The sequence below is a fragment of the Prinia subflava genome, chromosome 2, assembly GCF_021018805.1.
Source record: "Prinia subflava isolate CZ2003 ecotype Zambia chromosome 2, Cam_Psub_1.2, whole genome shotgun sequence".
Classification (NCBI taxonomy): Eukaryota; Metazoa; Chordata; class Aves; order Passeriformes; family Cisticolidae; genus Prinia; species Prinia subflava.
Window position 1 is genome coordinate 69,562,613 of NC_086248.1, and position 27,504 is coordinate 69,590,116.

At 40.2% G+C, this 27,504-nt stretch overlaps 1 protein-coding gene and 1 long non-coding RNA gene across 4 annotated transcripts; one reads left to right on the top strand and one right to left on the bottom strand.

Annotated features, from left to right (window-relative positions):
* Positions 1 to 5,915: 5,915 nt before the first annotated feature.
* EDARADD (EDAR associated via death domain) lies at positions 5,916 to 23,528 on the bottom strand. 3 transcript variants are annotated; one of them, XM_063390437.1, is made up of 6 exons: positions 22,468 to 23,528; positions 18,272 to 18,333; positions 17,045 to 17,084; positions 14,038 to 14,126; positions 11,239 to 11,277; positions 5,916 to 8,769 (listed from the first exon to the last, which is right to left on the bottom strand). In XM_063390437.1, exons 1-6 carry the CDS (start codon positions 22,646 to 22,648, stop codon positions 8,392 to 8,394), a joined length of 789 nt encoding a protein of 262 aa, XP_063246507.1. In that variant the 5' UTR covers positions 22,649 to 23,528; the 3' UTR covers positions 5,916 to 8,391. The 3 variants fall into 3 exon arrangements, with proteins under 3 accessions (XP_063246507.1, XP_063246505.1, XP_063246506.1); XM_063390435.1 differs by having other exon boundaries at positions 5,916 to 8,768; positions 11,232 to 11,277; positions 22,468 to 23,303; XM_063390436.1 differs by having other exon boundaries at positions 5,916 to 8,768; positions 11,232 to 11,277; positions 18,272 to 18,330; positions 22,468 to 23,198.
* On the top strand, positions 23,230 to 26,849 carry LOC134546987 (uncharacterized). The gene is made up of 3 exons (XR_010079332.1): positions 23,230 to 23,358; positions 24,859 to 24,923; positions 25,737 to 26,849. It is a non-coding gene; the product is annotated as an uncharacterized LOC134546987 (long non-coding RNA).
* Positions 26,850 to 27,504: the final 655 nt, after the last annotated feature.

A 27,504-nucleotide genomic window follows, 5' to 3' on the forward strand; every position in this document is an offset into this window, starting at 1 on the left:
TAGTTTATGGCCATTGCTCCTCACCCTGTCACTGAGCATCAATGCAAAGGGTTTGGCACCATCCTCTTGAACTTACCTTTGAAATACTTCTGTGCATTCAGGAGATCCCCTCTGAGCCTTCTCCAGACTAAGCAGGCCCAGCTCCCACAGTCTCTCCTCCTAAGAGATGCTCCAGACCCCAAATCCCCTTTGTGGCCTCCACTGGACCCTCTCCAGGAGCTCCTTGTCTTGCTTGTACTGAGGAGCCCAGACCTGGACACAGCACTGTGATGTGGCCTCTGTAGGGTGGAGTAGAGGGGCAGGATCACCTCCCTCAGCCTGCTGGCCACTCTTCCCAATGCACCTCAGGATAGCATTGGCCCTCCTCACTGCAAGGGCTCTGGTCAGCTTTCACCCACTGCCAGGTCCTCTCTGCCAAGCTGCTCCCTAGTAGATCGGCCCTCAGCCTGTGCTGGTACTTTGGATTCTCCCTCCCCAGGTGCAGGACCCTGCACTCTGGCCCTTGTTGAACCTCATTAGCTAATGTTTCTCTGTGCTCAATTCTCCGGGCTCTCCAGTGACCCAAAATGACTGTGGTCATTTCTGTGACCAGATCCAAACACAGTTTCAAAGCTCACACTGGGTCATTTACTGCCCCAGGATCTTTGTGTTTCTGAAACCTGGAAATCTTACACCCAGAGGAATCTTAAAACCACCGCCCCAAGGCTGTGCTTCCATCCTCCTGTTCTTTTGCAAGCCCTACTAGGAGTGATTTTGGCAGTTTTGATCTAGTAAGCAGGAGGGCCAATGAAGTCCCTTGCAGTTTTACAGCTCATGCTGTGTAACAACAGTCTGCTTAGAGAGGCACCACTTCAGGTTCCCCCTGTTAATACACTGGATGGGGAAGAGATGAGCACAAAAATAAGGAGTGCTATGTAAAAGGCTCACAAGCTTAAATCACCATCTCCTATTCAATTAAAGGCATTCAGGATTTCTTTGCCTTGCAAAAAGCAGTGTATGTGGCTATAGTGAATTTAGAATGGCATTCAGCCACTTGTCACAAAGACCACTACAGTATCTTAGCTAGATAATATCCAGTCTTCTTTTCCCACAATTAACCAACACAAAAGCCCCATCTCAAATCATATCTACTTGCTAGAGTTCTGCTGATAATTGTAGGATTGCTGCTTTAATGGGTACCTCAGCTTAGCTATGTAAGATTTGAAGGATTCATTCACAGAAAGGTGTGATAATTCTTTTGAGGAGAACTGCAGGAAAAAGGTACTCAGATAAAAGCAGCAAAGCAGATTGCCTGGGGAAAGGTACTTTACAATCATTCGTGGTTGTGAGAGAGGACTGACAACTATTGTGTGTAGTCAGGTGCTAGCAAAAAGCCTGCTATTCAACTGTTCAACATAATTCCACAATACCACTTAAAAAGAGAACAAATAAAAGGTCCTGAGCCTGAACTATCACTTAGTTTTTCTTTGAAGCTATTTTTCCAGGCACTCTAGCTGAAAGAGTAGAACACTTTAATAAAACCAGACCGACATAAGTACATGAAATTGTCAGTTTTAGACTGCAACCTCAAACGGGTTTGAAAGTTCAAGTCAAACAGCAAAGACAGAAAATATGCTGAAAGGATGGAAGAAAAAAATGTGATGCTGAAAGGAAGAGCAGTAAGTGGAAGTGTTTTTAGAACCACAGAAAATCAGTTTACTACTTCTTCCTCAGGGCTCTTCTACTTTTGGGAAGAAACAATCCAAAGGAAGTACAGTGATTTGAATTATGCACCAATTCCTTACTGAAGCAGAACAGCTGTTTGATTAACACGATTTTAGGCTGAGTCATAGGCAGTTTATGAAATTTGCAGGAAAAGTCCCTATTTCAGTTCCCAAACCTGATGCAGCATTGGCAATGAGTCAGTTGGGTTACAGCTTCAGCAGTTTTGTGCTACAGTGCTGTTGCTTTGTTCACAGACTGTCACTCTCCTGCTGATTTCTTGTTACTGCTGTTTTTAGCACCATTTACTAATGGCAGTCCTGACTGCAAATAACAAAGTCTTCCCTTATTTCCACAGTCCAAGTCCTAATTCAGGCTTTTTCTTTTAAACTTGATATGCACTCAACCATTGCTGGGACTATGTGTAATCCTGTCAGCAGAGACTTCTCATGTTCCAGTAGAATTTTGCTTGCTGGAAAAATAGAAATGCTTTGTCAAGACAGAGGCAGCCAATTTCAGCTGAAGCAAATATAGCAACTATTCTTGGCCATAAGGTAGCATTTCATCGAGGACCCTGTCACCCCTAAGAATTTTTACCTGCCTCTCCTGTCCTTGATGCCAAGGCTGTAACCTCAGGTTACAGAGACTGTGCCTCTCAGGGTAGCAAGCCAAGGTCCAAAGTCAAGGTGGAAACATACATTGTCGCTCTTACTTGGCCTGGTATTTTATCCACAGTTCCAATTATAAAATTTCCATCAATAATGGAATTCCCTAGATTTCACATGAATAAGCACTAGTCTCCATTAAGAAACCAGCCCATGGAAGTTAGTCTCAGCTAACTTTTTGATATTGTTGTTGTACCTGAACAACTGTAATTTTCCCTAGTTTATAAAGTACTACAGGCCACAGGGGTAAAGCCTGTAGCACATTGGGACTGCTCAGCAGACATTTTGAGCTTAAGGACTTCATATGATCTCAAAAGACTGACATTGTCTTCTGTAGTTTTACTGAAGCTGTTTGTGCATTGCATCCTTTTCTGATGGAATGTAAATTTTTTTTATGTCATCAACAACACAAAACTTCAGTTATTCCCCTAGCTTCTTTGAAAGGCTTTAGACTCAAAGAGGACATGAGTCATCACCTCTTGGTACACCAACATTAAAATTCCAGTTGACAGCCCAGCTGGCTCAGCTCTTACTTAGCTACAAGTTAATCAGTGGCCTTCCATAACTCTTCCTTGGTATGTCACTATTTAGCTTCAGTGATCATTCAGCTCTTCCAGTTTTCAGTTTAAAGCTTGCAAATCACAGGAAGCAAAACATAATGGTTTTTTAAATGGGCTTATGGAGTCAAAAGCTTAAAATGCTACAGCTGCTTCAGGAACTAACAAGTGTTCTACTTTTTTGTTGTTGTTGTTGGAATGCCTGTTTTTTAAAGCAAAATGTTGAAGAGAACTATAAGATACAAGATACAGAATAGATATGAGGGCCCAAGGACAAACAAGATATCAACAAGTCACTAGCTCTTTTGAAAATCAATTATAGGCCATATAACCCTTAAAACATACTCACCCCTTCTTTCTTAAATCAGTGACATGACTCTAGGTTTCTTCAAGTAGTCAGGACCACTCGTTCATTTGCGTTGCAATAGATACGAGAGCAAACTTGTGCCTGTGCTTGCCCTCTGCACACCCTGCCACACCTCCACCCCCAGGCAGTGGTGCCACGATCTGCACACAGTGAGTGATTCAGTCGCTGCCTAGCTAGGGACTGAATAAAAACCAGGAAATATATTTCCTGATATAAACCAGGAAATGTCACACATCTGTGCAAAGGGAAAGACTGTGTGATGTTCTCCAAAATGGGGACTGTGACCAAACCCAAGATCCCTAGAACTCCACCTTCATCATCCTCACTGCAGTTGCTCTTGGATAACCCTGTTGGGTCTCTGCAGTTACAGGTGAGCTCACCTGCCCTCAGCGCTCCTGCATTTTCAAGGGAGAAGTGCGAGGGCTGCAGTATCGCCTCTCACCACGAGATGGTAGGTGTTTCCTGATGGTTAGAGAGGATCAGGCTTTTAACAGACCTTTGAGACACTGAACCTCTCAGCTTCAGGGAAAGCAGAGGCAAAAGTAAACAAGGACCAAAAAAATCCCTAAAATTGTTCATGGGATTGTGAATGCAGTAGGGGAACCTCACATATATTAGGTGCAAAGACAAAAATTAATCCTCAGCTTACAATCAAGATACTTTTACTATTGTAAGGATTTGGGTGCTCCTTTCTTATCCTTGCTGTTTCTGTTAAGAAACTTTTAATTATGTAATTTGTTTTTAATGTCATCAAAAACATGAAAGTTGTTACTTTTTGAGACCAAAAACATTTCCAAATTAAATACTGGGTAATTTTGAAGCAAACTCATAATCAAAAAAGAATAAGCAATTTCACGTGAATGTGTAAAGTTGTGTATCCATCCCTTGCTGTATGTAGATACACAGAACACATTTATTAGCCAAGTTACTTATGCTGCTCTTTCTCATTTAAGAATCTCAGGCAACTCTCATTACCACAATAACAAATATACAATTTCCTCAAAGGACCTGCCTTTGATATTGAGAATCACTGTTTTATAAAGGCAAAATACAGAGATCAGGTATGCCCAGCTGTTAATTGTCCCTCTGCCCCTAACAGAGAGTACAGCAACCCTTTCCCAAGGCTGTCAACTTCTCTTTGTTATCAGTTTCTCGTAAGATGGAGTCAGTCCTAGTCCTTGGCCAAAATACAGGCAAATACTACAGACTGTACCTCTCAAATTATTTAGTGCTGCTGATATTCAGCCTGTCTAACCAGTAGATCCATACCTTCCCTATCTGCTTAAGGCCAACTGACCATAGCCATGGACTCAAGACTAGTGAACTCAGGGACTAAGAAAAGCACTTTCTGTCAAAACAGCCAACAAGCTCATGTCCTCCTTTAATGGTACTCTGCCCTTCTGTCCAAAACTGAGCCAAAATTTACAATTTACAAGATATATTGAAAGTGGTTATGAATAATTGCTTTGCCTTCATGGACAGAAGAACATGATCTACTGCAAAAAATACACGAGCAGGCCGCTCTTTAAGTTATTATAAATGCCATGCACTTTCTTTGGCCTTGTTTAAACACTTCTGCTGTCTGACAAATAATTTCCAGCTATGTCTGGCCATAAGTCAAGAGTGCTACCCTAGCTTAAAGAACCATAAGGCAGAATTTACATTTCTTCTCTCTTGCTAACAGCTTGACTTGGAACTGTGGGAGGCCTTTTGAGACAGTGAAAAATACACAAAGCACTGCCCAGGCCAAGCTGCAGCACTCCATTTTTCAGTACTGGTTCAGGAAGAACCTTTGGTTTACAGTTTCTGTACAAGTTATTTCGAAGCAAGCATCAGGGACCATTCTGACTACCCCTATCCTTTTTGGTAGGTTCCAAAGGACAGTCCCAAACCCATCCTGCATTCCTCTCCACAGATCCAAGGGAAGTGCATGCAGAGAGTAGGGCAACTGGACCCTGTCACCATTTTGCTGAGGATACCCCATAGCTGTCCACACAGGAAAGCTAGGATCTCCTGGAGCACAGCACTGTAACTCTGTCATTGAAGAACAGCTATTAAGCTCATTATATCTTAGATAAGCTTGCAGGAATGAAATAATACAGTGATTTGGCCAGCTTCATAGAAGCTGAAATGGGTGGCAAAGGCCTCTGATCATCCTGCAGGCACAGAGACAGCGGGCAAAAAACTGTGGAAAGCCTTGAAGGGAGAGCAGGTCTTGAACAGGAATAGAAAAAGGATATAATGGAACAAAACTGATTGCCTCATAGTGCCTTTTTAGTGTCCATTATCAGACTGGTTATTAATTCAGGAGAAGTTCAACCCATACAGGTTTCATACCTCTCTTAGTCAGTAACTCAGCTACAAGTTTCTAAATATCTTTGTTCTTCATCTTATCAAAATCAACTTATTTTTCATATGGAAAAGATTAAAAAAATGCATCTTCCTTTCTTCAACAGCAATATGTGTTGCAAACATAAGTGCTTTAAGGCATCATGAATTTCATATGTAAGGCATTTTTTACACAGAACAACTAATTGATAGTTCAGTAATTCCAAGGTGACTGGTGAGAAGGAAAACAGCTTCCTAGCTGTTTTCCTAGCTGTAATAAAAACAAATACAATAAAGTCAAACACTGACAACTGTATTTCTTCTAAAAATAGTACACATTATAACAGAAGACATAAGAATAAATTGAACACTTAGAACCAATATCTTGTAAACAGATATAAAACTAAAAAAAGAGTGTACATATCTCCATTTATGCCATACAAAGAGGAAAAAAAGTATTTCAAGTATAGTAATGAGTAATCCAGTGTGTGGTGAAGTTTAAGGCTAACATTTTCAACCTTAAGAGCTGAATTTATACAGCATCAGCCTATGAACTCTCAGAAGCAGCTTTATTTCCATCTGACATGAACTCTTGCATCTGACATTGACTTTTGAAGAGCTCCAAGAGATCAAACTCATCTTCACAAGACAAATTTTACGAGTTTTTACCCAGAAATCAGGAAACGGGGTAGATTTCAGTTGAACACATTGATTCAGGAATGCTACTGCATCATTTCATCTTCCCATTCTGATTCTTAGGTGAGGATTCCAGCTGGTCTGGATCTACCAAAGCACAGCATATTTTAACACCACACAGATATACCTGGGGTATGTTATGGGAGGGAAAAGCTGTGTGCATACAGGCATATGATCCTAAATCGTGCATGCAGTCAGCCCAAGGTATGGGAATTAGGTTGGACAAGCTGAGATATGAGCTATTTGCACATCAGCAGTGGATGCCTCTGTAGGAACTGAAAGCAGCCCAGCACAGCAATAGTCCCCAAAGCTGGATCTACAGCATCTAACTCAGCGCAGAAGATTATCTGCAAAAGTTACAAGCTGAGAGACATCTGTTGGGAAACCCCCTACTCTTAGAAGAGAACCATTAAACACTTGAACTGCAGCCCCAACAAGACAGAGCAGTAAAATTTCCTCCTTAAAATACAGCTAGAAAACTAGAGTTCTAAAGAGTAGCAGCTTTTTTGAGGAATTGTTGAAAAAAATCATTATAAATTCTATTTTTTTCTAAAAAAAATTAAAAATTCAAACCTGAAATTTAGGTCAATTTCTTTACCCTGAAACAAGACTTTCAGCTTATTGAAGTCACTAAAATAAAGTTAACTTTAAGTGCCTGACATTGAAAATGTTAGTCTTTACTTCTAGCTCCTCTGTAACCATATCACTCAGTATCTATAGTTAAGTATTACTAGAGGTCCCTTTTCAATCTCTTACAGTAAAAAACTCAGCATACAGCATTAGACTTCCCTCAGCTTTGCTACTAATTCTTATTATTTCTACTCAAGAGAAGTAAACAGTGTATCAACCTGCACCCCATTCTAGTTTTGCCCCACATCTTGACCAGTGCTTTGGTATATACACCTATGTACATACTACATTGTCTGTGATGGCAGAAGAGTGGTAGGAAAAAGGCCAGTTCTGAAACATTTAAAATGTAAACAGTGTAATTCAGAGTATCAAAATCCTTAAAAAAAAATCAGTCTAAACCACTGTAAGTGCTTTAATAACCATCCACCTGGGCTGTAGGTGAATTCAGCTGTTCATTTTCCATTAGAGTGGCTTTAATCAACATATAGTGCTAGTTTCACACAAGACTGCAACTGCCTTGCTGTGGGACAGAAAGTAAGGCCAACCCACAGGACTGTAAAGAAAACCACAGCCTGTGAAAAGGGAAGTTACAGTCAATACTAACAATACCCTGTGGTGCCATCATCTCACACTGCAAAGTGAGAGGGATTGGATACATGCATTCAGAGTGTACACGGTCTTTAAACCCTTGGAAAGTAATTTTAAGCACAGAGCCTTTTTACTGGTTCTTTTGGCCCCTAAAGGTTATGGGTTGAAAAGTCTCTCTGAATTGCATGATTTCTTCTTAGAGTAAATATATGGCCTATGATGTAGTAGCAGGTGAGTAGTTATTTTGTTTAACATCTGTTATTGTTTAATGTCTACTCTTGTTCATAAAAGAGACTTAATTTGCTCAAATGTGATGTTGAATATTCAGTTGATTGTAACATTCAGATCCAAATTGCTGCCTGGAACACTGAGGTGTTCCTTGTCAGAAAGTGTCACAAAGCTTAAAACAACTAAAAAGGAAGAAAAAGATTCCACCTCACCTTGTACCAGGTAGAACATAAAAAACTGTGGAGGGGCCACCAGTAAGGCCAAGAGACTTGCCTTCTAACTGTGGCTTTCCCAATAGCAACAGCACACAACTGATATCGTTCACAACTGCTGCAGTAAAACAAGTGGTCTGGCCTTTTCATTTCATTTCATTTCAGGAAAGCTGTGAACAGCAGCAAAGAAACTGAAGGTATTTGCAGACTCAAGAACACAACCTGGATTATTTCATCCCCTTTTGGAAGGTTATGTTTGCAACCCTGAGGGCATAAAGGTTACATTTGTGTATACAGTAGATAAAGCTTACACAGTATACAAACCCTCAGTACAGACTTTCTCTCTCTTGCAAGGGAAACTTCCAATGTATCAGTGCTAGCTAGCATTTAACACGTACAGACTAACAACTTTGTTTGACCTAGAAATCATTCTGGTAAGTTCTGTTCCCTCTCTTGGGCCATTCCTCCTCCACCCATTTCAGCAGCACTTTCACAACATCAATTCTCTTATAAAATTTACAGAGATCAATCAGCTGCTCCACAGTCCGGTCACTATTCCGTAGCAAGAATTCCAAGGTGGGACTTTGCGGCTTTTGTTCAAGGAAACACAATTCATCGTAAGTCATCCCCCACTTGCTTGCTAAATTTCTCCAGTTTTTCACTGTTGGATGGCAGGGATCCAGCTTTAGCCTCACTGTGTACAACAAGTCCTCATCATTGAGCATGTCACTGATGGTCGGTGCACGGAATAAGCACAAGGAGCAGGTGACATTTTCCTTGCAGGTCTTCTTGAGATCTGCAGTGAAAACCATTACATGGGAAGAAATTAGGCTCTATTACTGTGGTATCACCAGGAACAAAAAGTTAAAAGCATAAAGGCTTGAGGAGTTGCTTTGAATTGCTTCTGAAAAAGTCAGAATAGTGATATGCAATGCCTCTCCTCATGAAGAACTCGTGAAATTAACTTTCTAAAACATCTCTCTTCACTACAGTCTAATCAAAAGTGGCTTTAATCAAAAAGACAGTAATTTTGAAAGTACCATATTTATACTTTTACAGAAAAGCAATAGGATTTAATGCAGTGTGTGAGCATAGTCCCCTTTTTTGTTTTTGGAACAAAAATGCCACTTCCTTGAATCTGTGTAATACCCACTTATATCACCAACAGGATTATGTGTGTATTCCATGCATCTCATGTATGTGTGTTGCAGAATCAAGGAAAAGGTTTTGCATTTCTGAGCTGCTGCCTTCATAACAACGTGAAATATATGCACCAGAAGAATCTCTGCTAACAGATCCAAACACAACTAACATCTAGTACTTTAACACAATGAAAAAGTAGGTATGTTCCTTTGCTTTGGAAGGCCTCTTGCAATAAAAACTGCCCCTCTTTTACCAACAAAGCCTATTTTAAATGTACATCGTGAAAAGAAATAAAGTGCATACTCCTCCACGTGTGAGAAAAAATAAAATACCAAGTTTCTGGAAAGAGGTGGTCATGTGTTCTAAAATCTGCATCAAATACTGAAAATTGCCATTTAGAAATCTCCTACACACCATAGTCAGTATCTCTCCCAAAACTGGGAACAATGTGGTGCTATCAGACTATATTATATATTAATAGCCCTTAAACCATGTAGAAACCAGTTTGAGTCATACCTCTAGTCAGACTCCAACACTAAAACCTTTAACACTGCAGCGGTGCAGGACATGGTCTGAGCATTCTGGCTGCAGTTACGACCTCAGCTCTCCCTGCTCCTTTTTGAAAGCAGGGAGAATCTGCCATCTCCAAATAGTAGACAGTGCACACAGCCTAGAAGCTTTTCCTAAAGTTTCTATGCTCCAGCCTCATTGTACAGCTTGAAATAGGGAAGTAGCTAGTCCTAGTTCAGACAAAACTCTTTTGAAAAAGGGGCTGATTTTAATCAAATGACTGATTAAAAACAACAGAAAACAGTGACAATTCACAATTGCTATATCAAAGGCCTAAACCATATCTCTGGCAAAGGACAAATCTGGTAGTTAGTGCCACCTACTCATAAGGACAACAGCATCTGTTAAGGCTGTTTGTGGGATTCTGTGGCACTTTTTAAACATCAATTATTTATTTTCAGTAATTATTGTCAGATTGTGTGAAAATTCGAGAATATAATGTCTGCATACATGTTGTATTTTATCTTTAAAGTAAGAACAGGGTCCTGTTAGTTTTGTACCATTGCTCACCAGATTGCTTTTTTAGCAGGCCAAGGACAACTTCTGAAGTTTTCAACAAGTTAGGACGTGCAGCAATAACACTACTGAAGACACATAACTTCATAGAAATGCTTAGATTCCCTGTTAAAGGGGAACATGTTCTGGTGAAATCTTAGCTCACAGGTATTCCACAGGCCATGCAGCTGTTCTCTACAGGAATATGTATGTTAATTCTTCTGTTCTTCTTGTGCACCCTAAACTCTTGCTGAAGTGAGAAAACTTTCTTTCTTCATTCATAGCAACCTTTACTTATGCAAACAAGGCAAAATGAATATAATCCAATCAAATTTCTAGCTGAGCTTAGAGGGCAGGAGAGCACCCTATCTGAATTTCATCTTATTTACTCTGGCAGGGTTGCCATGGTAAGTTTTGTCCTCCAATAGAAACAGGGAAGAAGGGGTAAAGAAAACACCTCTGTAAAAGGGCACAGATATAAGTAAACAAAACTAAACCAACCTGCTTCTTATGCTATACCATCTGGAAGACTATCAAAAGCATCATAAAGAATCCTGCTTTTTTAAGGTGCCCCTGTGTTAGACGCTGACAAGCACTACCCAACTAACTGCATGATCCTAATGCTACCTGATAGGACAAGCTTTTTTACTGACAGAACTCTCAGTTTCTTACTGTCAGACTAAGAGAACAGTGTATCACACACACACACACACACCCCCTCCCCAGCAGAACTCACACAGTGATGGGATAAGCACTCACAGCCTACTGCCAGCTTCTGCTCTCTCCTGACAGCTATTTACACATCACTCCCAAAGGCAGAGGTACTAAATGTATCTGGAAAGCTCAGCTGGTATTTTGTATGGTTTGCATTATTGATCACCATCCTCTTAGAACAAAGGGGAGGCTGTAAATGACACTGGTAATGAAATGTGCTCCATAAGCACTAATTATCCAGGCAGGTATTTGTTATACCAAATAGCAGGTTTTTAAAAAGCACTTTCACATAAAACCTAGGAATAAAATATGGAGAACAATAAAGCTGACATATTACCTGAAAGTGATTCGTCAGTATGGTTTTCTGTGTCTTTGTCTTCTGGCTACAAAGCAGAAAACAAATATAAAGTCAAAATAAAACTATGTAATTGAACATCAGAGTAAGTATTTGACTAATTTACAACCAGCAGGAGAATACTTGAAAGAATCCCACGTTACTTGTAAAGTCAGACAGGGAATATACATATAGTTTTCAGGAACTGCTAACAATCTGCAGTCTTTCCAGGCTTTGGCTCATAAAGCTGCCCTGTTGGTTGTATGCACTGAACAACAGCATTTTTATTAATGATATGCTATAGCATTGCATCTTTTGACTAACTTCTCATAAACACCAAAAAGTTACTTAACAATTCATATAGTTTGATTTAAAAGATTTTTAAAATGTTTTGCAATGAAAACCCAAGAATTTTGCCTGTAAAAAGCAGCAATAAGGGACTGTTTTGTTGATCTAGGCAAAGTGGAGAAATTTTTTTTTACAAACTGCTTTACATACATAGGAAGCTTTTTTAGATAACAGGTGGACATCAACATTTTTGCGGCTCATGTCTAATCCTCCTCCTATTTGAAGTTAACATTCCCTTAATGGTGTTTCGTCTGCTAATTAAACATAATGAAATGACTTAGCAGCCTAAGACTGTAACACATGCTGTAACATTTAAATTCTATCACTTAGCAACCTCTACAAACTGGAAGGACAGCCCCTTGATTGTAGAACTGCAGGGAAACTGCAACTGCCCTGACTTTAACTATGCAGGTGTGGAGCCAGGTGAAATAGCTTTCTTCTGTTGAGGATTTAAAGATGAAAGTAGAAGGGGATTTTCCCCTTAGATAGCTGCAATGAAGTATTGTTGATCTTTTTGTATTGTGTCATTCTTCTGAAACTACAACAGCAGGCTTCTTCATTTTGCAGCTTGTGCATACAAACAAATCTATGGGTAACAATATAGTGTAATAAGATACTCTAGTCCTACCTGTTACACCTTCTTTACTAAGAAATCCACTAAAAATAGAATACAGGCAGTTTCAGTTGCTGTGGTGAACTTGCATACATTCACAATCTAATTATAAAGAAGGGTAACTCTCTCCAAAATATTTACAGACTTTGTTAAGAAAGGAAAAATTTGCATACTGTTTTCAGTATTTCTTTACTCCCTGAAAACTGCAGGACCGCACATGCAACATCAAAATGACTGCTCTCTGCTCGAGAGATCTAACACTGCACAGGCCAACTACGACTGAATGCGCCCTGCCATTACCTTCTAGTAGTTTACTTTTCTATCACGACAGCTTTATCTGGTCAGCATTTTTTAAACACAAACTTGGCCTTCATGGCAACATGTGAGTACCCAAAGTTTAAAAAAATTAAATCTGAAGTTCCTGATTATAGTAGTTGTCTCCACTCCCACAAATTCCTGAAAAAGGCCGAATGTTTTTACTGAGCCTCAAGGAGGAAATTCCCAGAAGGGTAACTCATTGGGGAGAATGAGAACTTCCCAGGACAGCTCAGCCTCCCCAGAGATCTTCTTCAAAAGAAACAAATAAGCAAGTTTAAAAAAAGGCAAAAAGCAGATATTGTTCACTTAACTGCTGCTCTGACCTTCATTTCCCAGACTTTATCAATTCATTGAAGTTCAAACCTTATTGTGAAAGCCAATGCCCAAGTGCCCTTATGTCATTATACGTGAGGCATAAAAAATAAGAGTGGACAGTACTGCAAAAAGTACAGAGAAAAACAGCAATACTTACCTGTGCCATACATCTGTTTTCAAAAATCATATTTTTACTGATCAGTCATTATCCAATTTATCAATCAGATGCATTCAGGTTTATTCAAGATAATTTTCTTGTAATGTAATTGCTATAACACAATGTAGTGTTACTGCCAGGGAAATGAAGGCATTAAGCAAGAATATTTTTTGCCCACAGTGAAGATCCAATCATCCTCTACTGGTCTAATCAAAGCCATAAACTTATGCATAGTCTGAAGGTAAGCAGAAAGTTTTCCTGCTCTGTGGAACCATTACCACCCTAATACACTGAATTATCTTTATTGTGATTCTAAGCTGTCAATAAATGCTCTCTTCTTGATGATGGCAAGGAACAGTTACCTCCATCATCTGTGAAACGCATACCAAACCCATGTTTGTTTCTGATGGAATTCAGCTGGGACTCTGGCATTAGGAACTCCTTTTAATTCTTCACATTGCTGGAAAATTCTCATTCATTTCTCCTCTCCAAGTTTTCTGCTCAACCCAAAGAGAATCAATTTGAAATTCAGAATGAAATAACATTCACTTGAAAGATGATAACCATGGAGCATGGGAGTCACTCAGCATTGCCCTTCCTATGGCAATGTAAGATTTCACAAAAAGTGGACAGTGTTTCAGCTATGGGAAGAGCAGTGTCCCAAAATCAAAGTAAAACAATCTAATGCCTCCCTAAGGGCAAATCTAGGATTCTTTACTTCTTCACTTCTTCTCTGCATGGCTTCATTTTCACCAGAGAGACAGCATGCATGACAAAGCTTTAACTCTTTGCAGGCTCTTCTTCTTCAGAACATCTATACATTGATCAAAACCTATTTAAACTAAAATGTACATGTTAATGATAAAATAATCTCTTTTTTTTTTTGCTCTTCTCCACAAAAGCTCCTTTCATTGAACTCTTGAAAAGAAAGCAAATTTCTGGTGTGTTTTACTGAATAATTTTGTGCTTTCCAGATATAGCCTGAAAATATACTTATTTGTTAACAGATTTAATTAACAGCAGTAATTTAGTTCACATTCAAATATCATTTTTCTTACCTGCTGAATTAGGCCAGAATCCGACGTAAGGGTCTTGATGTTCACAGATGCAATTTCCAAGGTAACTTGATCTGTTAGGTATTCCCCATCTAAGGCAAAGAGTGTGAAACACTGGTCTTCCACTCACACACAAATTTAAATAGTAAGACTATCAAACATAAATCATAGTGTAGGTCTAACATACAAAATTTAACTCCATATTATGATCAAACACTGGGAATTGCTAGATTAAAAGCCCAAAATGTTAAATCAGCAATGTGTGTAACAATCATGCAGAGCATGACTGTGAGAAGAAATATAATCCTTGCAGAGATCAGATATTAAAGTAGCAGTTGTTTTCTAAACAAACATCACACTATTTTTGAAGCAAGAGTCATGTTGCTCTTTCAGAAAGCTGACTATAGAATATTAACTGAACCAATACAACCAAGTAGGCTGACAATGTCACAAGTCACTCTAATTTTTGTTTTGCTTTTCTTATCACACTTAAAACGACAGTTAAAATAAGGACTGCATAAATATTTATCTTTTATCGTGCCCCTCTGTGAACTGGACTCCTACTGATTTCTACTACACAGGAATTTGCTGAAGCACTGAAATAATCCATTTCAAAGTGTGTTTATCAATAACCCTGCGAGTCCACTGAAAAGCACAGCATTCCATAGTACAGCACAAACTCTCTTAACCTTTCAAGCATCACTTCAACCCTGCAAATGGGATACAAAGGATACATAAACCCTTTGAGAACCTTGTGCAAATGGACAAATTTCACTCTGCATGATTAGTAAGGTCCTCCTCATCAAACTATTTGCATAATTCCTGAGTCAGGTGCTAACCAACCATTAACACAAGCTTTAAAGGGTTATATTCTATATGTTTTTACACATAAGAACACTCCATGGGATGACCACATTTGCAGTGCTGGTATGTTTCCATTTGTTGTTTGTTTAGTGGCAAGATCTCATTGAAGAACCTCTATTATCTTTATGAATCATCATATAACACAAAGAAGAAATATTTTCTTAACTCACTCAAGAAATTGATCTGAATCAAAGAATTCATCCTTGCAAGAAAAACCAAAAATCATTATTCTCCTCTTTTTCTGGTTTTATAAGACTGTTGAAAGATATTTCATCCCCAGTAATGTCAATGTTTAGTAGAGGATCATCATTATTCTTTATGACTGCAGATCCAGAGAACACAACAAAGAACCCAAAACAAAACAAAGTCTGTCTGCAAATGCAGAGCATGGGCATCAAAACTGCAGAAATAATATGTATAAAATTTGTTCTTTATTTGAGTAGAAATAGAATTATTATCAAATCATGATAAACACTAAGGTGACCTCTGCAAGATAAAGTTCCCTCAACTCCATTTTATTTCATAATTAGTAAAGGGTGCCAAGAACTTTAATAAGTTATGGCTCCAAAATGGCCCATTAATTAATTAACCAATAAAAGCAACAGACAGCCCCTCTCACCAATGTACTGTCTTTTCAAATATTAAATCTGAAACAAACATAAGTGTGTGTTATACAGAATCAGACTGGCACATCTGTTACAATTTTTAGTTGACACTCATACTTCTAAGTTTGTATTTTTAATAGAAATAAGTGTGAAAAGCCGGTCTCAGAGAAGGAATTAGATTCACAGAAATGAACAGAAAACTAAGAGGTATTTGTATCACATTCAACTTCAAAGGGGAAATGTCAAGCTATATTAGTAATTACATCTTCTTACACTTAGTAAGAGGAAGCAAAAATGAAAATTAAATGTAACCCAAGTGCATTTCCTCTTTACAGAAAGTGCTGACCTTTCTACTTACGTCTTAGCTTTCCTTTTTAAATTAGGTGCATTTAGAATATGCAATTTTAGATTTCAAACAACCCTGACAAATCTGAAATTTATGAATTTACCTAATTAATTCTGAGGTGGATCTAATGTCACAGGTGAAATAAAAAGCAGGACACGGAAAAAAAAAATGTTCCAGTGCAATTGCTTTGGTGCTAACAAACAATTTTGAAGGACCAAACTACCTGCCTGCAAATAAACAGAAACTAGTTTATGACTTCAAGTAGTCTTCATCCCACATGATCCTTCCCTGCTGAGCAGCACTTCTGAAGAGTGCTCATTTCCTCTGTCCAGCTTTCTCAAGCCCCAGAATAATCTCCAACTTTTCTTTAACCCCAGTGGTGTACTGCTCCCACTCCTCAGCAGAAGTTTCCATTGTGACAGCCTGGTTTCCTCTGTCTGTCCCACTGCAGACCTGCTGTGACACACAGGAAGGAGAACACACTACGTGCAGAGTGCTCCTCAAGCAAGCCCCTGCCAGGGCATTCCCTGCACAAAAGTCAATGGCAACGCCTGGGATGACAACAAAAAACCCATCCCACACATCAAGGGAACATAAGGAGGATATGAACACTGTGTAATCCATGTATTTTTCTTCAGAATCCACACTCCCTCACTTCATTTTCAGCAAGGAGAGGCAGGAACTTGTGCAGAGTGGACCTAATAGTAGGTTCCTCAGTAGAAGATATTAACACCAGCTGAAGGTAGAAGGTGGCATGAAGAGTTGAAGGTTATAAGGCTGGGAATGCAGTCAGAGGCAAAAGAGCTGGAATGTATTTCTTGATTGTGTTTCTAACAACATGAAGGCACTGGTAGCCCCTTCAAAGTCACCATCTAACATTATGAGGTCTCTACCAGCTGTTGTCTGAACCCTGTCTTTCAATGGCATCACTGTATTTTCCTTTCAGATCAAGAAAGTCTTTTGATTATAGTTTTAGAGTGACTTCTAGAATAAAACTAAACTTGGGAAGGAAATTTCAAAAGTTAGAGATACACAAGCCAAACTGACCTTTAAAATAAAGAGGGCATTACATTTAAAACATAAATATCTAGCAAAAAGTATGAGTATTTCAGTCTGTTGGGTAACACCACTGGTTTTATTGCAGATAGCAACACAGATCAAGGATACCTGAATAGACAGAATTCACAATACTTACCTTTAGGTACTCCTGTATCTTGGACAGGATATTTTTCAGTCTGTCACAAAAAGGCAAGAAACAGAGATGTTATTTTGAGTGTAATTGTGCTGGGGAAAGAGTATTTATATACTCTTTCTTTATGTGCTTTTGTTAAGTGCATATTTATAGTTGTATCTCTCAAGGTGCTGCTAGTTGATCAGCTCACCATCATATCCAGCAACACTTTCGTGGCAACTGAGATGTTACTAACACTACTGATTAGCACATGAAGAAGTAATAGAGATTGCTGCTTTGCTACAGTATTTTTAAAGCTATTTTTTGTGAGAAAGCAGAGTTTAGGAAAGAAATTTTGTACTGAAGTAGCAACATAATCTTGAAAAGGTAATGCATGCCAGGAGGAACAGACATGACTGCCAATTCTCTTTTGGGAGATTATGCTTTTAATAAAATATTACTGCCCTGAAAGAAAAAGAAATATTTTTCCCTTCTGCTCCAAACTTACATAGCTGGTTAAGATGAAATAGGAGACTATTATTACTGAGTTTAAGGAGACAGCTACTGATTCCTGGGCATGACATTATTATGTCCAAAATTTACCTCCTTTCCTATGGCCCTCCCCTTTGCGCCAAAGTAGGTGTGGTTTTTATAGAAAGCCACATTTTTAAAAGTTTTCACATTTTCATTTCGTATTACTTGTACTCCCACCTCGGCAGGAGCCTGGGACGCTCGGGACCCCGACACAAGCAGTGCTCGTGTGCCAGCGAGCACCAGAGGGCGCGCTTTGGTCCCTCCCGGGGCTCAGCCGGGCGTGCCTAAGGCACTGCTCTTGGATCCTACCTTTCCTTGATATCAAATCAGCGAGCGAGGTAATTACAGCTTAGTACTGGTGAAATTTTAAGCCCTAGGTGGTTTTTTTATCCGTCCAAAATGTGTAGACAGAAGAACGTCAGCACCAACTTTTCTCAGTTGCTGGGGCTTTTTTAAATTAAAGAGATGGCACAGCCACAGCCTTTGGAGGTTATCCCATGGGCAGCTCTGCTGTTAATACCATCCAGTTCAGCTGGTGCACTCTGACTGCACAGGTTAGTGAATTTAAGTTTGTTTGTGCAGCCATACAGATAAGCAAAATCTTGTATATACACTCACAGTTTGAGTTAGCATCCTTGAATGTTTTTTCTCACTGTGGCATTACATAATCCTAGAGAGCTAGAATGATTTCAGCTGCACTAGACCAGAAACACATACCATTGTTAGAGAAAGAGTGCTTGGATCCGTATCCTCCACTGGCTCTTTTGCTGCATGATCTGCTGGAAAAAAGAGAACTTTATCACTGTATAATCATTCCAGTATTTCCAATTCATATTTTGCTTCTTTGTCTGACCAAGATAAAACACAACTATGTAGCCATTACATGCATTATGTCTTATTTCCACAAAAAAAACATGGCAAACTGGAAAATGTCAGAACTACTTGCACACAGATGAGAAGCTACATGTAATAAGGACACCCAACCCTAACCTAACAAAAGATAGACTTCAATTAAAATCCTAAACTATCTTTAGTGAAAATGAAACACAAAACATGTCAGCAATAAATAATAAAAATTCAGTAAATTTTCTAAAAGCTAAGTTCTGTTCTCCTACTAACCACATTCAATTTTTTCCTCAAAGAAATAATTCAAACAGGAAACTAACATACCCACTACAACAAAAATTAATACTATTATCAACACCAGATTACAACAGAAAATTGAAAACACTAATTTAAAAATATTTGAGCAAAATAGTAATTATTTGTATACAACAGAACAGTAAAATCAACTTTATTACTATCAAAAGAATCAAAAAATAAATCTTCAAAGTACCTGCAGGTGAATCATGAAATGTTAACCCCTCTGCATCAGTGGCTAAATTGACAAATACTAGTGGGATACTGACCACAAGTGCACAGAGAATCAGAAACAAATCTCATTCAGAAGCTGGGATTCACAAAACTACTCCTGTAATTTAACATCAGCCATATTTTTCAGAAATCTCTTCCGTTGATAAGTATAAATGTTTTCAAAATTGAAAAACATTTTAAATTATGTGGTAAGATCTTCATTCTTGTCACTCTTATTCCAAAAGTCACTTACTGCAAGTACACATTAAGTTTTCAGCTGCAGCTAGTAAGACATGATTGTAATCGGTATTTGGTGATTATCTTCTCTGGAATATAAAACCCAGTAGATTTAGAACAGAGTCACAGAAGTCAACTACAAAGCACACATTATAAACACTGAGGCCCAAAACAGAACAGAAGTTACACAGACACTATTCCAACCAGCTCAAATTGAGCATAGTTGCTTATTTGGGGACCCACTGTGGCAAATCCACTCAATACAAAAGAATGAGCTGAAGCACTAAGCAATGCAAGACAGCACAATAGACTGAAAATAAAAAAGGTGGCAGCAGTAGAAGAGAGTTGTTCTCCCTCCTGTTTCTGTGAGGCAGCCCCACCAGCAGCAGTGGGTGTCCCTGAGATTCCAAGTAAAGCCTTCCTCAGTGCTAGAGCCCCCAGGAAACCCACAGGCATTGTCCAGGCAGGTGGCACGTGATGACAAGGCCTGAGCACAGTCTTTGCACACTGAATGTTTAAAAAAGGCAGGGGCCTATGAAATCACAGTTGAGCATTGTTCACACTGCAAATTAGGAAGCCATATGCAGAAGAGGAAAACAAGCAAACAAACACTCCATGTTCTTGTCACATGCATTTTTTGGTAAATACGAAATCCCTGCTCCAGAAACATGGTATTAACAAAATGCTGTGGATAAATCCTGCCCTGATAGCAACAGTCAGGACAAACTCTCAAATGCAGAGATGCTGAGAGTCCCTGGGACATGGGAAAATACAATAAAATTACATAAGACATTGCTTGAGGGTAGGGCAAAAAATAGAGGCTCCTAGTGGGAATGGCACTGGAAAGCTGCAGAGGAACTGAGCAAAGAGAAGCCCACCCTGTAAAGGAAAGCTGAAAAACAAGGAGGCACTGGGATTCAAAGAAAGGCTCTAGGGAAGAAAGCCAGCCCAGGCCTCCCTAGTCTCACTGTTTTTCCACTCAAAGCCAGTGGCGAACCAGCTAAAGACCTCTCAGGTCCTCCTTACAGATTCTTAGATTAATTAAAAAAAAAAAAACCAAAACCAAAACAAAACAACCCCCAGAACTTTCTTTTTCCCATGTAAGAGGAGCCTTGAAGCAGATGAAGGCAGACCCGACAGAATGGCCATACCTTTGTTGAACCTCACTGGCTACTGTAGCTATGGTAAGGGCTCTGTCCCCTATCCTCTGTTACATCTCCATGATGACACCACCAAGGTACTTTTGACACTGATAACTTACTTCCCACAGTCCAGAGGGAAGCACTGAAAAAACTGGAGGAGCTCAGAGAATACAGGCATTTGAAACAAGGACTTGGCAGACCCAAGGGTATTTCTACAAGAGGTGATGGGGTACAAGGGTGGTAACTCTCCCTCCTGCTTCCTAGGTCTCACACATAAACACCATCATGGGAATTTGCATCTTTCTTGCTTAGCATCCATCCTGAAAAGTATTTTTAAATTGTATTTAATTTCCTGTACCTCAATTGCTTCCCTTTATTTAATAGTTCTTTATGAAGAATAGTAATTTCCATGGTTTTGTGTAAGTTGCAGAGCACTACCAAGTCCCCAGGTTTTTTAACAAGTGACATGTATGTGTATGAATATTTGCACCTAAGATTAAAGACTCCACATATTGGGCTGAAGATGATTCACCAGGGTCTTATTGACCACTCATAGCAGGCAGATAATCTGAAAACCACGGACTTAGTATTTTATTGAGAATAAGGCAATTTGAATGTCCTTTCTCTCTGTCCTACATGCATCTGCCCCAACATTCCACAGCTCATGTCACAGAGCTGGACACAGGTGCACAAAGCAGTAGAGAGGAAAGTTCTGTGTTTATCTCAGATGTAAACCATCCACAGTTTTGCATGCTGAAAGGCCAGCAGGAACTGAGGGTATCATCTGACTGACTGTCTGATTTCACAGTTACTTTGACACAGCTTCAGAACAACATTACCTGGGATCCCTCACAAAATCACTACCACCGTACTCACCCCAAAAGGATACAGGCATTGGACCACGTTTACTTCCCCACACTTCTGCAGAGAGCCACAAGTGAGTTGACTCAGATGGACACAAATCAGCATGTGCACATTGACTCGGACAGACATAAACCTGGTTCAGTGGTTGCTCCTGAGGTTCATTTCTGCCACGCAGCACCTGCACGCTGCTCAGCAGCTGCCACGGCTCTGCCAGGGCCCATCCAGCCTGACCAGTGTGCAAGAAGAACAGCAGACTTGCACCAATGCCTACCTTTTCTCTCTGTTCAATACCACCACTGAAATGGGGATGCCATGCTCTGCACTTACCAGCGAACAGTTTTTCTGCTTTTCACCCTTAAATTGGAAGGAAGTCTGAAAGTGAGTTTTAGAGACCTTGGCATTTTGACCATTTTAGTAGGAGGGGGTTCACAAAGCACCAAGTACCAGAGACAGCATTCTCCTCTGTTACAGTTTTTCTCTGCAACAGTCTTGACACCACCAGTAGTGAGTGAAGCACCTAAGGTCAGCTGTAGTTACAGTCCCACCATGCAAACAGACCTTTTTCACACCAAGGCTGGGCATGCACATTAATAGTTTAACTTAGCACAACTTAAACAAGTAATCACTCTAATACTAATGTTTACTCATAGAGATGAACTCTTTTATTAAACCCAAATAAAAAATGTTGCTTTGACTAGAGGCACATGAATTCAGATTTGAATAGGAGAAGATATGACAAATTATACTAGAATATTCAGTACCCTGAGAAGCCCAAGTCCCAGCACCTGTGCAGTTTTGTTTACTGTTGACTATTCAAAACTTTGTCCTGGTCTGATCAGATAGGTATGGAAAAATCTCTGATGCTGGCACACCACAGGTGAAGTGTTTAAAAGTAATTTGCACCATTACCATTACTATGTAAGTTAATGCGTGTGGACTTCGTAGCCACCTGAGATCTGGGCTTCTAAGAAAACGTCCTTTAAAAAGGTATTTTGAACACGCTATTAACTAGCGCAAACTAACTTACACGCTAAATACTGGAGCAGGCTTGACAAGACAAGTTACGCTAAATCACACCAGCAGAGCACATAATAAGTTATTATCATACCTAACTGGCGTGTGCGGAAGGGGAAGGGAGCAACTTAAAACTCTTTTCAGGCCGGCCGGGGCTACGCTCCTCACCTGGCCCCCGGGAGCCGCGGCCCCGGCTCTGCCCGGCCCGGGATGGGGGCCGCGGGCCGCCTCCGCGCATCGCTATCCCGCAGCCGCCGCCCCTGGGGCACCCCCGCCCGCTCCCCCCGCTGCCCGCGGCCTCACCTGGGGGCAGCGCGTCCCGCGGAGCGGCCATGGGGCGCGGCGGTGCCGGGGCGAGCGGCGCGACGTGCCCGGAACCGCCGCCCCGCCGCACCGCCCCCTTCCTGCACCGCCCCGCCGCAGGTAGGGCGCTCCCGGCGGGGACGGGGCCGGGGCCGGGGCCGGCCAGCTCGGTCTCACCCATGGCCGTCCCGGGCGCGACGGCCGCAGGGATGGAAAGCGCGTCCGCCGGGAGCCCGCGTTTCCCAGCGGGAAGTACGTCGGATACGTCGGGTTAAATCCTCCGTGCGGGAGGTGCTCTCCTGAGTGAAAACGCCGTGTTGCGCTGAGACCACGGGCACGGGGTGCACACACCGCTCGTCAAGAAGTGCTAGTTCTGATCTAAAAGTGGGCTACTTCAGCAATATGAAATCAAGTGCTCGCTCTCCTGTTCTTGCGGACATCTACGAGCGTAAATCACTGCCTTCCCACAGGGAAAGGCGGTCTCCAGTAGGGCTTAAGGTGCATCTGCAGGTGGCTCGACGTGTACGGACAGAGTTCGCAAACGCAAGTACTGCAGAGCAACCAGCATAAACCGCACTGGTTTCTCACAGATATTTAAAATTCGTCCTCTTATGCTACGAGCACATCCGATACCATGGCGAAGTCAAATCTTTGGATGTAACTGCTTTGGACACACTGAGATGACACACTGTCATCTCAGGCAAATTCTCTCGCTTATGGTTTCGATGTAAAGTAATACAGGCTTCTTAAGTGGGGTCTGTGCATGAAATCGCTCTCTAAATAAGAAATATTATGTACCTAGTGTACAATACAAGCAAAAGAAGCCGGCACAACTGAATTTGCTGTTGTAAAGATCACTTTTGTGAGCCATCTGGCTGATTTGTTACAGAGGTAAATTTACAGACAGATTCTGTTCTGTTACACTGCGAGAGCTCCAGCTCAGCCAACTGGCTTACACTGGCATAACTAAAAGTAGCCTTTGGTCCATTAAGCATTAAAATGGAGTGGTTTTCCATGGATTATTTGTCATCTCTTGTGCATTTTATAAATAATAATTTTTAAAATAAATTATAAAGATTAAATTGCTCTTATTTCACAATTAAAATGGATGGCAGTAGCTGTCACTCTGTTGTCATGAACAAGCATTTCTCACACTGCAGCCTGGGAAGGGGGGGTATGCACCACCACACCTGTTACTGGGTTTTTAGCTAACATCAGTAATACTGATTTTTTTCGATGATTGTTGCATGCCTGTTCTTGTATCATTCTTTAATGATTGTTGTCAATTTTTTGTTACTTAGCTAACTGACCAGTGCAGAAAGCCATTATTTTGGCAAAACTAAATACAACCGCATCATAAAAGCTAAATCCAGACTGAGATAACTTTAAGCAATGGCATTCCATAGAATGTTGGATTAATTTTCTCATCAAATTTCTAAACCTAAGTACTATCTGTATCTTATCATGCTGCAACCCTATAAGCTACTAAATTCAGCGTAACTAATCATAATGGGAAGAGTTCAGAATCTTGTAAATTTTCGCTCAAATGCAGAATTAGTAATTTCAAATAGTTTTCACAAAACAAGTCTATGCAGATCTCCTCTCACTCCTTTCCTCTTGAGCCCATCAAAAAACCCAGACATATTTGATGAGGACAGAGGCTCTTCTCAAAGATCTACAAATTATCTGGTGATACATAGCGGGAAAATTTGTTGTTTGAAATAGCAATTAACACAGTCTCAAGGGGCTTCCCATCTTCTGAGCACAAGGCTGCAGACAAAACATATATTCCTCTCCAGAAAAATATAACTTTTATACCCCCACAACAAAAAGAGAACCAAAACCACACACATACAAGCCACCCTCCCTACCCGCCCCCACCCTCAAACCAAAGACAATCAAAACAATTTTTTTCCAGTTGATCCTCTGTAGCTTTTCCACATGGAAATAGAGAGCTTTTGTTCCAGATCACAAATGTTACTGTGACACAGGGGATCAGTGATATTCCCCATGCCTCGACACAGGTTGCCAATAGTCATGGCAACTGTGGGCCTGCCAGAATCACATGGCAACCTTGTTTATCCTTCCTCATCTGTTTGCTTTCTACATTTCAAACATATTCACTTAAGGAAGTTCACACTGAGTAAAATACCTCTATGTTGACATAAACCCTTTACCCCTCCTGTATTTCAGGAGATTTAGGAAGAAACCTCCCTGCCTTTTCTCTCCCAGTGTCCTATTGATAGTTTTTAATTGTCAGCAGCTTCAGACTGCTGCTAAAAAAGTTCATGAAAATTCTAAGATTGCTTTGGAGTAGGAATAATTAACTAGCAGCTAAAAAGTTAAAACTACTTTCTTTGCCAATAATGATATTGGTCTGCTCTTTTACAGTTCTTTTACAGGAACGTCACGATTTTGATATTTAATCGACAGAAACAGCACTATATGGAGAAAATGTAAGAAATGACACATACCTAGACCATCTTATGTAAGCCTGTGGATAATTTGTTTGCCTGACAGGACTGCATGATATGGAAATGTTCCCACCACTCCAGGAGCTGTGCTGTGTCCAAGTCAAACACACGGCACAGAAACAGTGAACCCTTGCTTTCTCTAGATTGACATGTTGAAACTGAGCCTAATACGACTGATTTCAGGCTGCAGCTTATGCCTCTGCAGGGACATTAGCACAGTCCCCCTGCCTGGCTGCTTGTTCCCATGAATGTACAATTTAGATCTATACCTCATGGTCAGATTTGCTGGCAGATAAGCACACACACTGAAAGAGCAGGTGCACAAATCTCAGGTGGTATTTTAAACAAGATTATGTATTTTCATCACACCCACTATGCTCAGAAGTTTGACAGAGATAGTACTCTCATTCCTGTGTTGGTATTCCTTCTTAAAAAAAAGTATAGGTACTACAGGAATGACAATAATCTATAGATGACTTCTACTCCTCACTCAGATCATGCTGTTATAGACTACACAATGCACTTTATTAACATCCAGCTGTAACACACACATGAAACATGGAAATGAGAATACAGGTGTACAGCTAAGATTTGTAGTTAGCTTTTCACCACCTACAAAAACTTCCTAAAAATGTACTTCCTTCCTGTAGTTTGCTATTCTTTGTGTTTTACTACATTCTATCTTTCTTGCTTTTTTCCTCATAGTCACTGTGAAAATATTGCTGTGTTTTCTTATTAAAATTTTACCTTTTTTACCACTATATTGAATTTGACCTCTTGTTTTGCCATTTACAGGCCATACTCCTGCGATAACCCTAGGCATCCAGAGGTTCTTTCCAGAAGACATTTGCACCCATTGCCGCAGACTTGAGCACAGGTTGTGGTTTTGAGGCAGACATCAGTAGGTGGGAACAAGATGTCAGTGTGGCATGACTTGTAAGGAAATATAACTCGGATCAGGCCTAATGACAGCACGGCACAACAGGGCTGAGGGTGTACAAGCTCTTCACAGCAGGAGCCCTCACAGACCACAGAACTCATGTGCCCTGGTGCTTGGCTGCTTTCTGTGCTTACATCAGGTGGTTTACTGGAAGTTCTTACCCACAGCTGTGCCTTCCTGTAGCATTTAAATCTAGACTACCACAAGATGTTCCATTGCTCAACAGGCACTGCCCTCCCACTGCTGCTGTTTGCCAGACTTAAACAGAAGTTTGTGACATATCGATTCCTCTGGTTTGCTCTCCTAAGTTTGGGAAGGACGCACTCAAAAGTTAATTTGGAAAAATAAATAAAGGCAAAAGTTTCAAGGGCAAAAAGTTTCAAAATAAAAATCCACATTTCAGATTACTGAAATCTAGTTAATGAACTTTACAGCTGGGATTTATCAAGTTTCTCCTAACGGGAGATGTGGAGCCACCCTGTTTTACAGTGTATGTTCACTTAAATCAGTCCATAATAATCTCTAAGATCCATTTTTACACAGTTGATGCCCAGAGATCATTATTTCTGTCTACAACCAGAGTCTATAAGCTCAATTCTGGCAAATAAGAGCTGGCTAAAAAGCACCAATGGAGGTAATACAATAAAACTTGCAGGACTTGATCAGTTTTAGGCCAGAGGCAAGTCTGGTAATTGCAGATTTGCTGCATCCACTCAAAGACTCTCTCTCTCTCTCGTGCATCCAGATCTGTGCCTATGCTAGAGAACATCACAGAGTCATGAGGAAGACGTGACTCTGATGTGCTTTATTTAATTCTTGTTTAAGAATACAGAATACTGTTTTTACATGTGTTCAAGGCTTTCTTTGTTTGCACATACAAAGAAAACATTGGTGCTTGTAAATGAAACTGTCCACATGTGTAACAGCAGTGCCTATCATGAAATCACAGAAGATGTTTGTTCCTATGACAACCATGCTGAAAATTAAATATATAGGCCAGACTCTTCATGACCCCAGCAACCTGTAAACTGTGATTATGCCTCTCTCCAGTGAGGGTTTGTCCTCAGCCCTTTTCACAACATCGTGGCAAACTTCTTTAAAAGAAAGAGGCTTAGTAGACACTCACAACCTTGTAATATGCTGTTGGGTTTTGATTGCAATTGTAAGATTGCAGATCTCTCCTGAAACTGATTTCACACAGAAAACCTATGTAAAATGCTTGAAATCCTACTCCAGTGCTTGGAGTATTTTAGACATTTTTATACCACTAGCAAAGTAGCATTCATAGATTTAAATTGACACTAAAACATAAAATAAGATTGAAAATACCCTAGAGTTTAGAAAACTGTGTTAAGCTACATTTAGCTCTGCTATCTTAGATAATACTTATGTATAAAAGGATTATTTCTTTTATTGCCTCTTAAAATTATCCATTATATATTTTTACAGCCAATTCCTTATCCTTCTAATATGGCAGTAAAAAGCTAAACCACAACTGACTTCTGATACAAGCATTTCAGAGGTGAAGAAATAACGTGCCCTCTGTAGCTAACATAGAGTGTTCTGAACTGAAAACTGAGTGAACGCTATGACTTAAAAATATTATAGTTTACTTCTCACTTT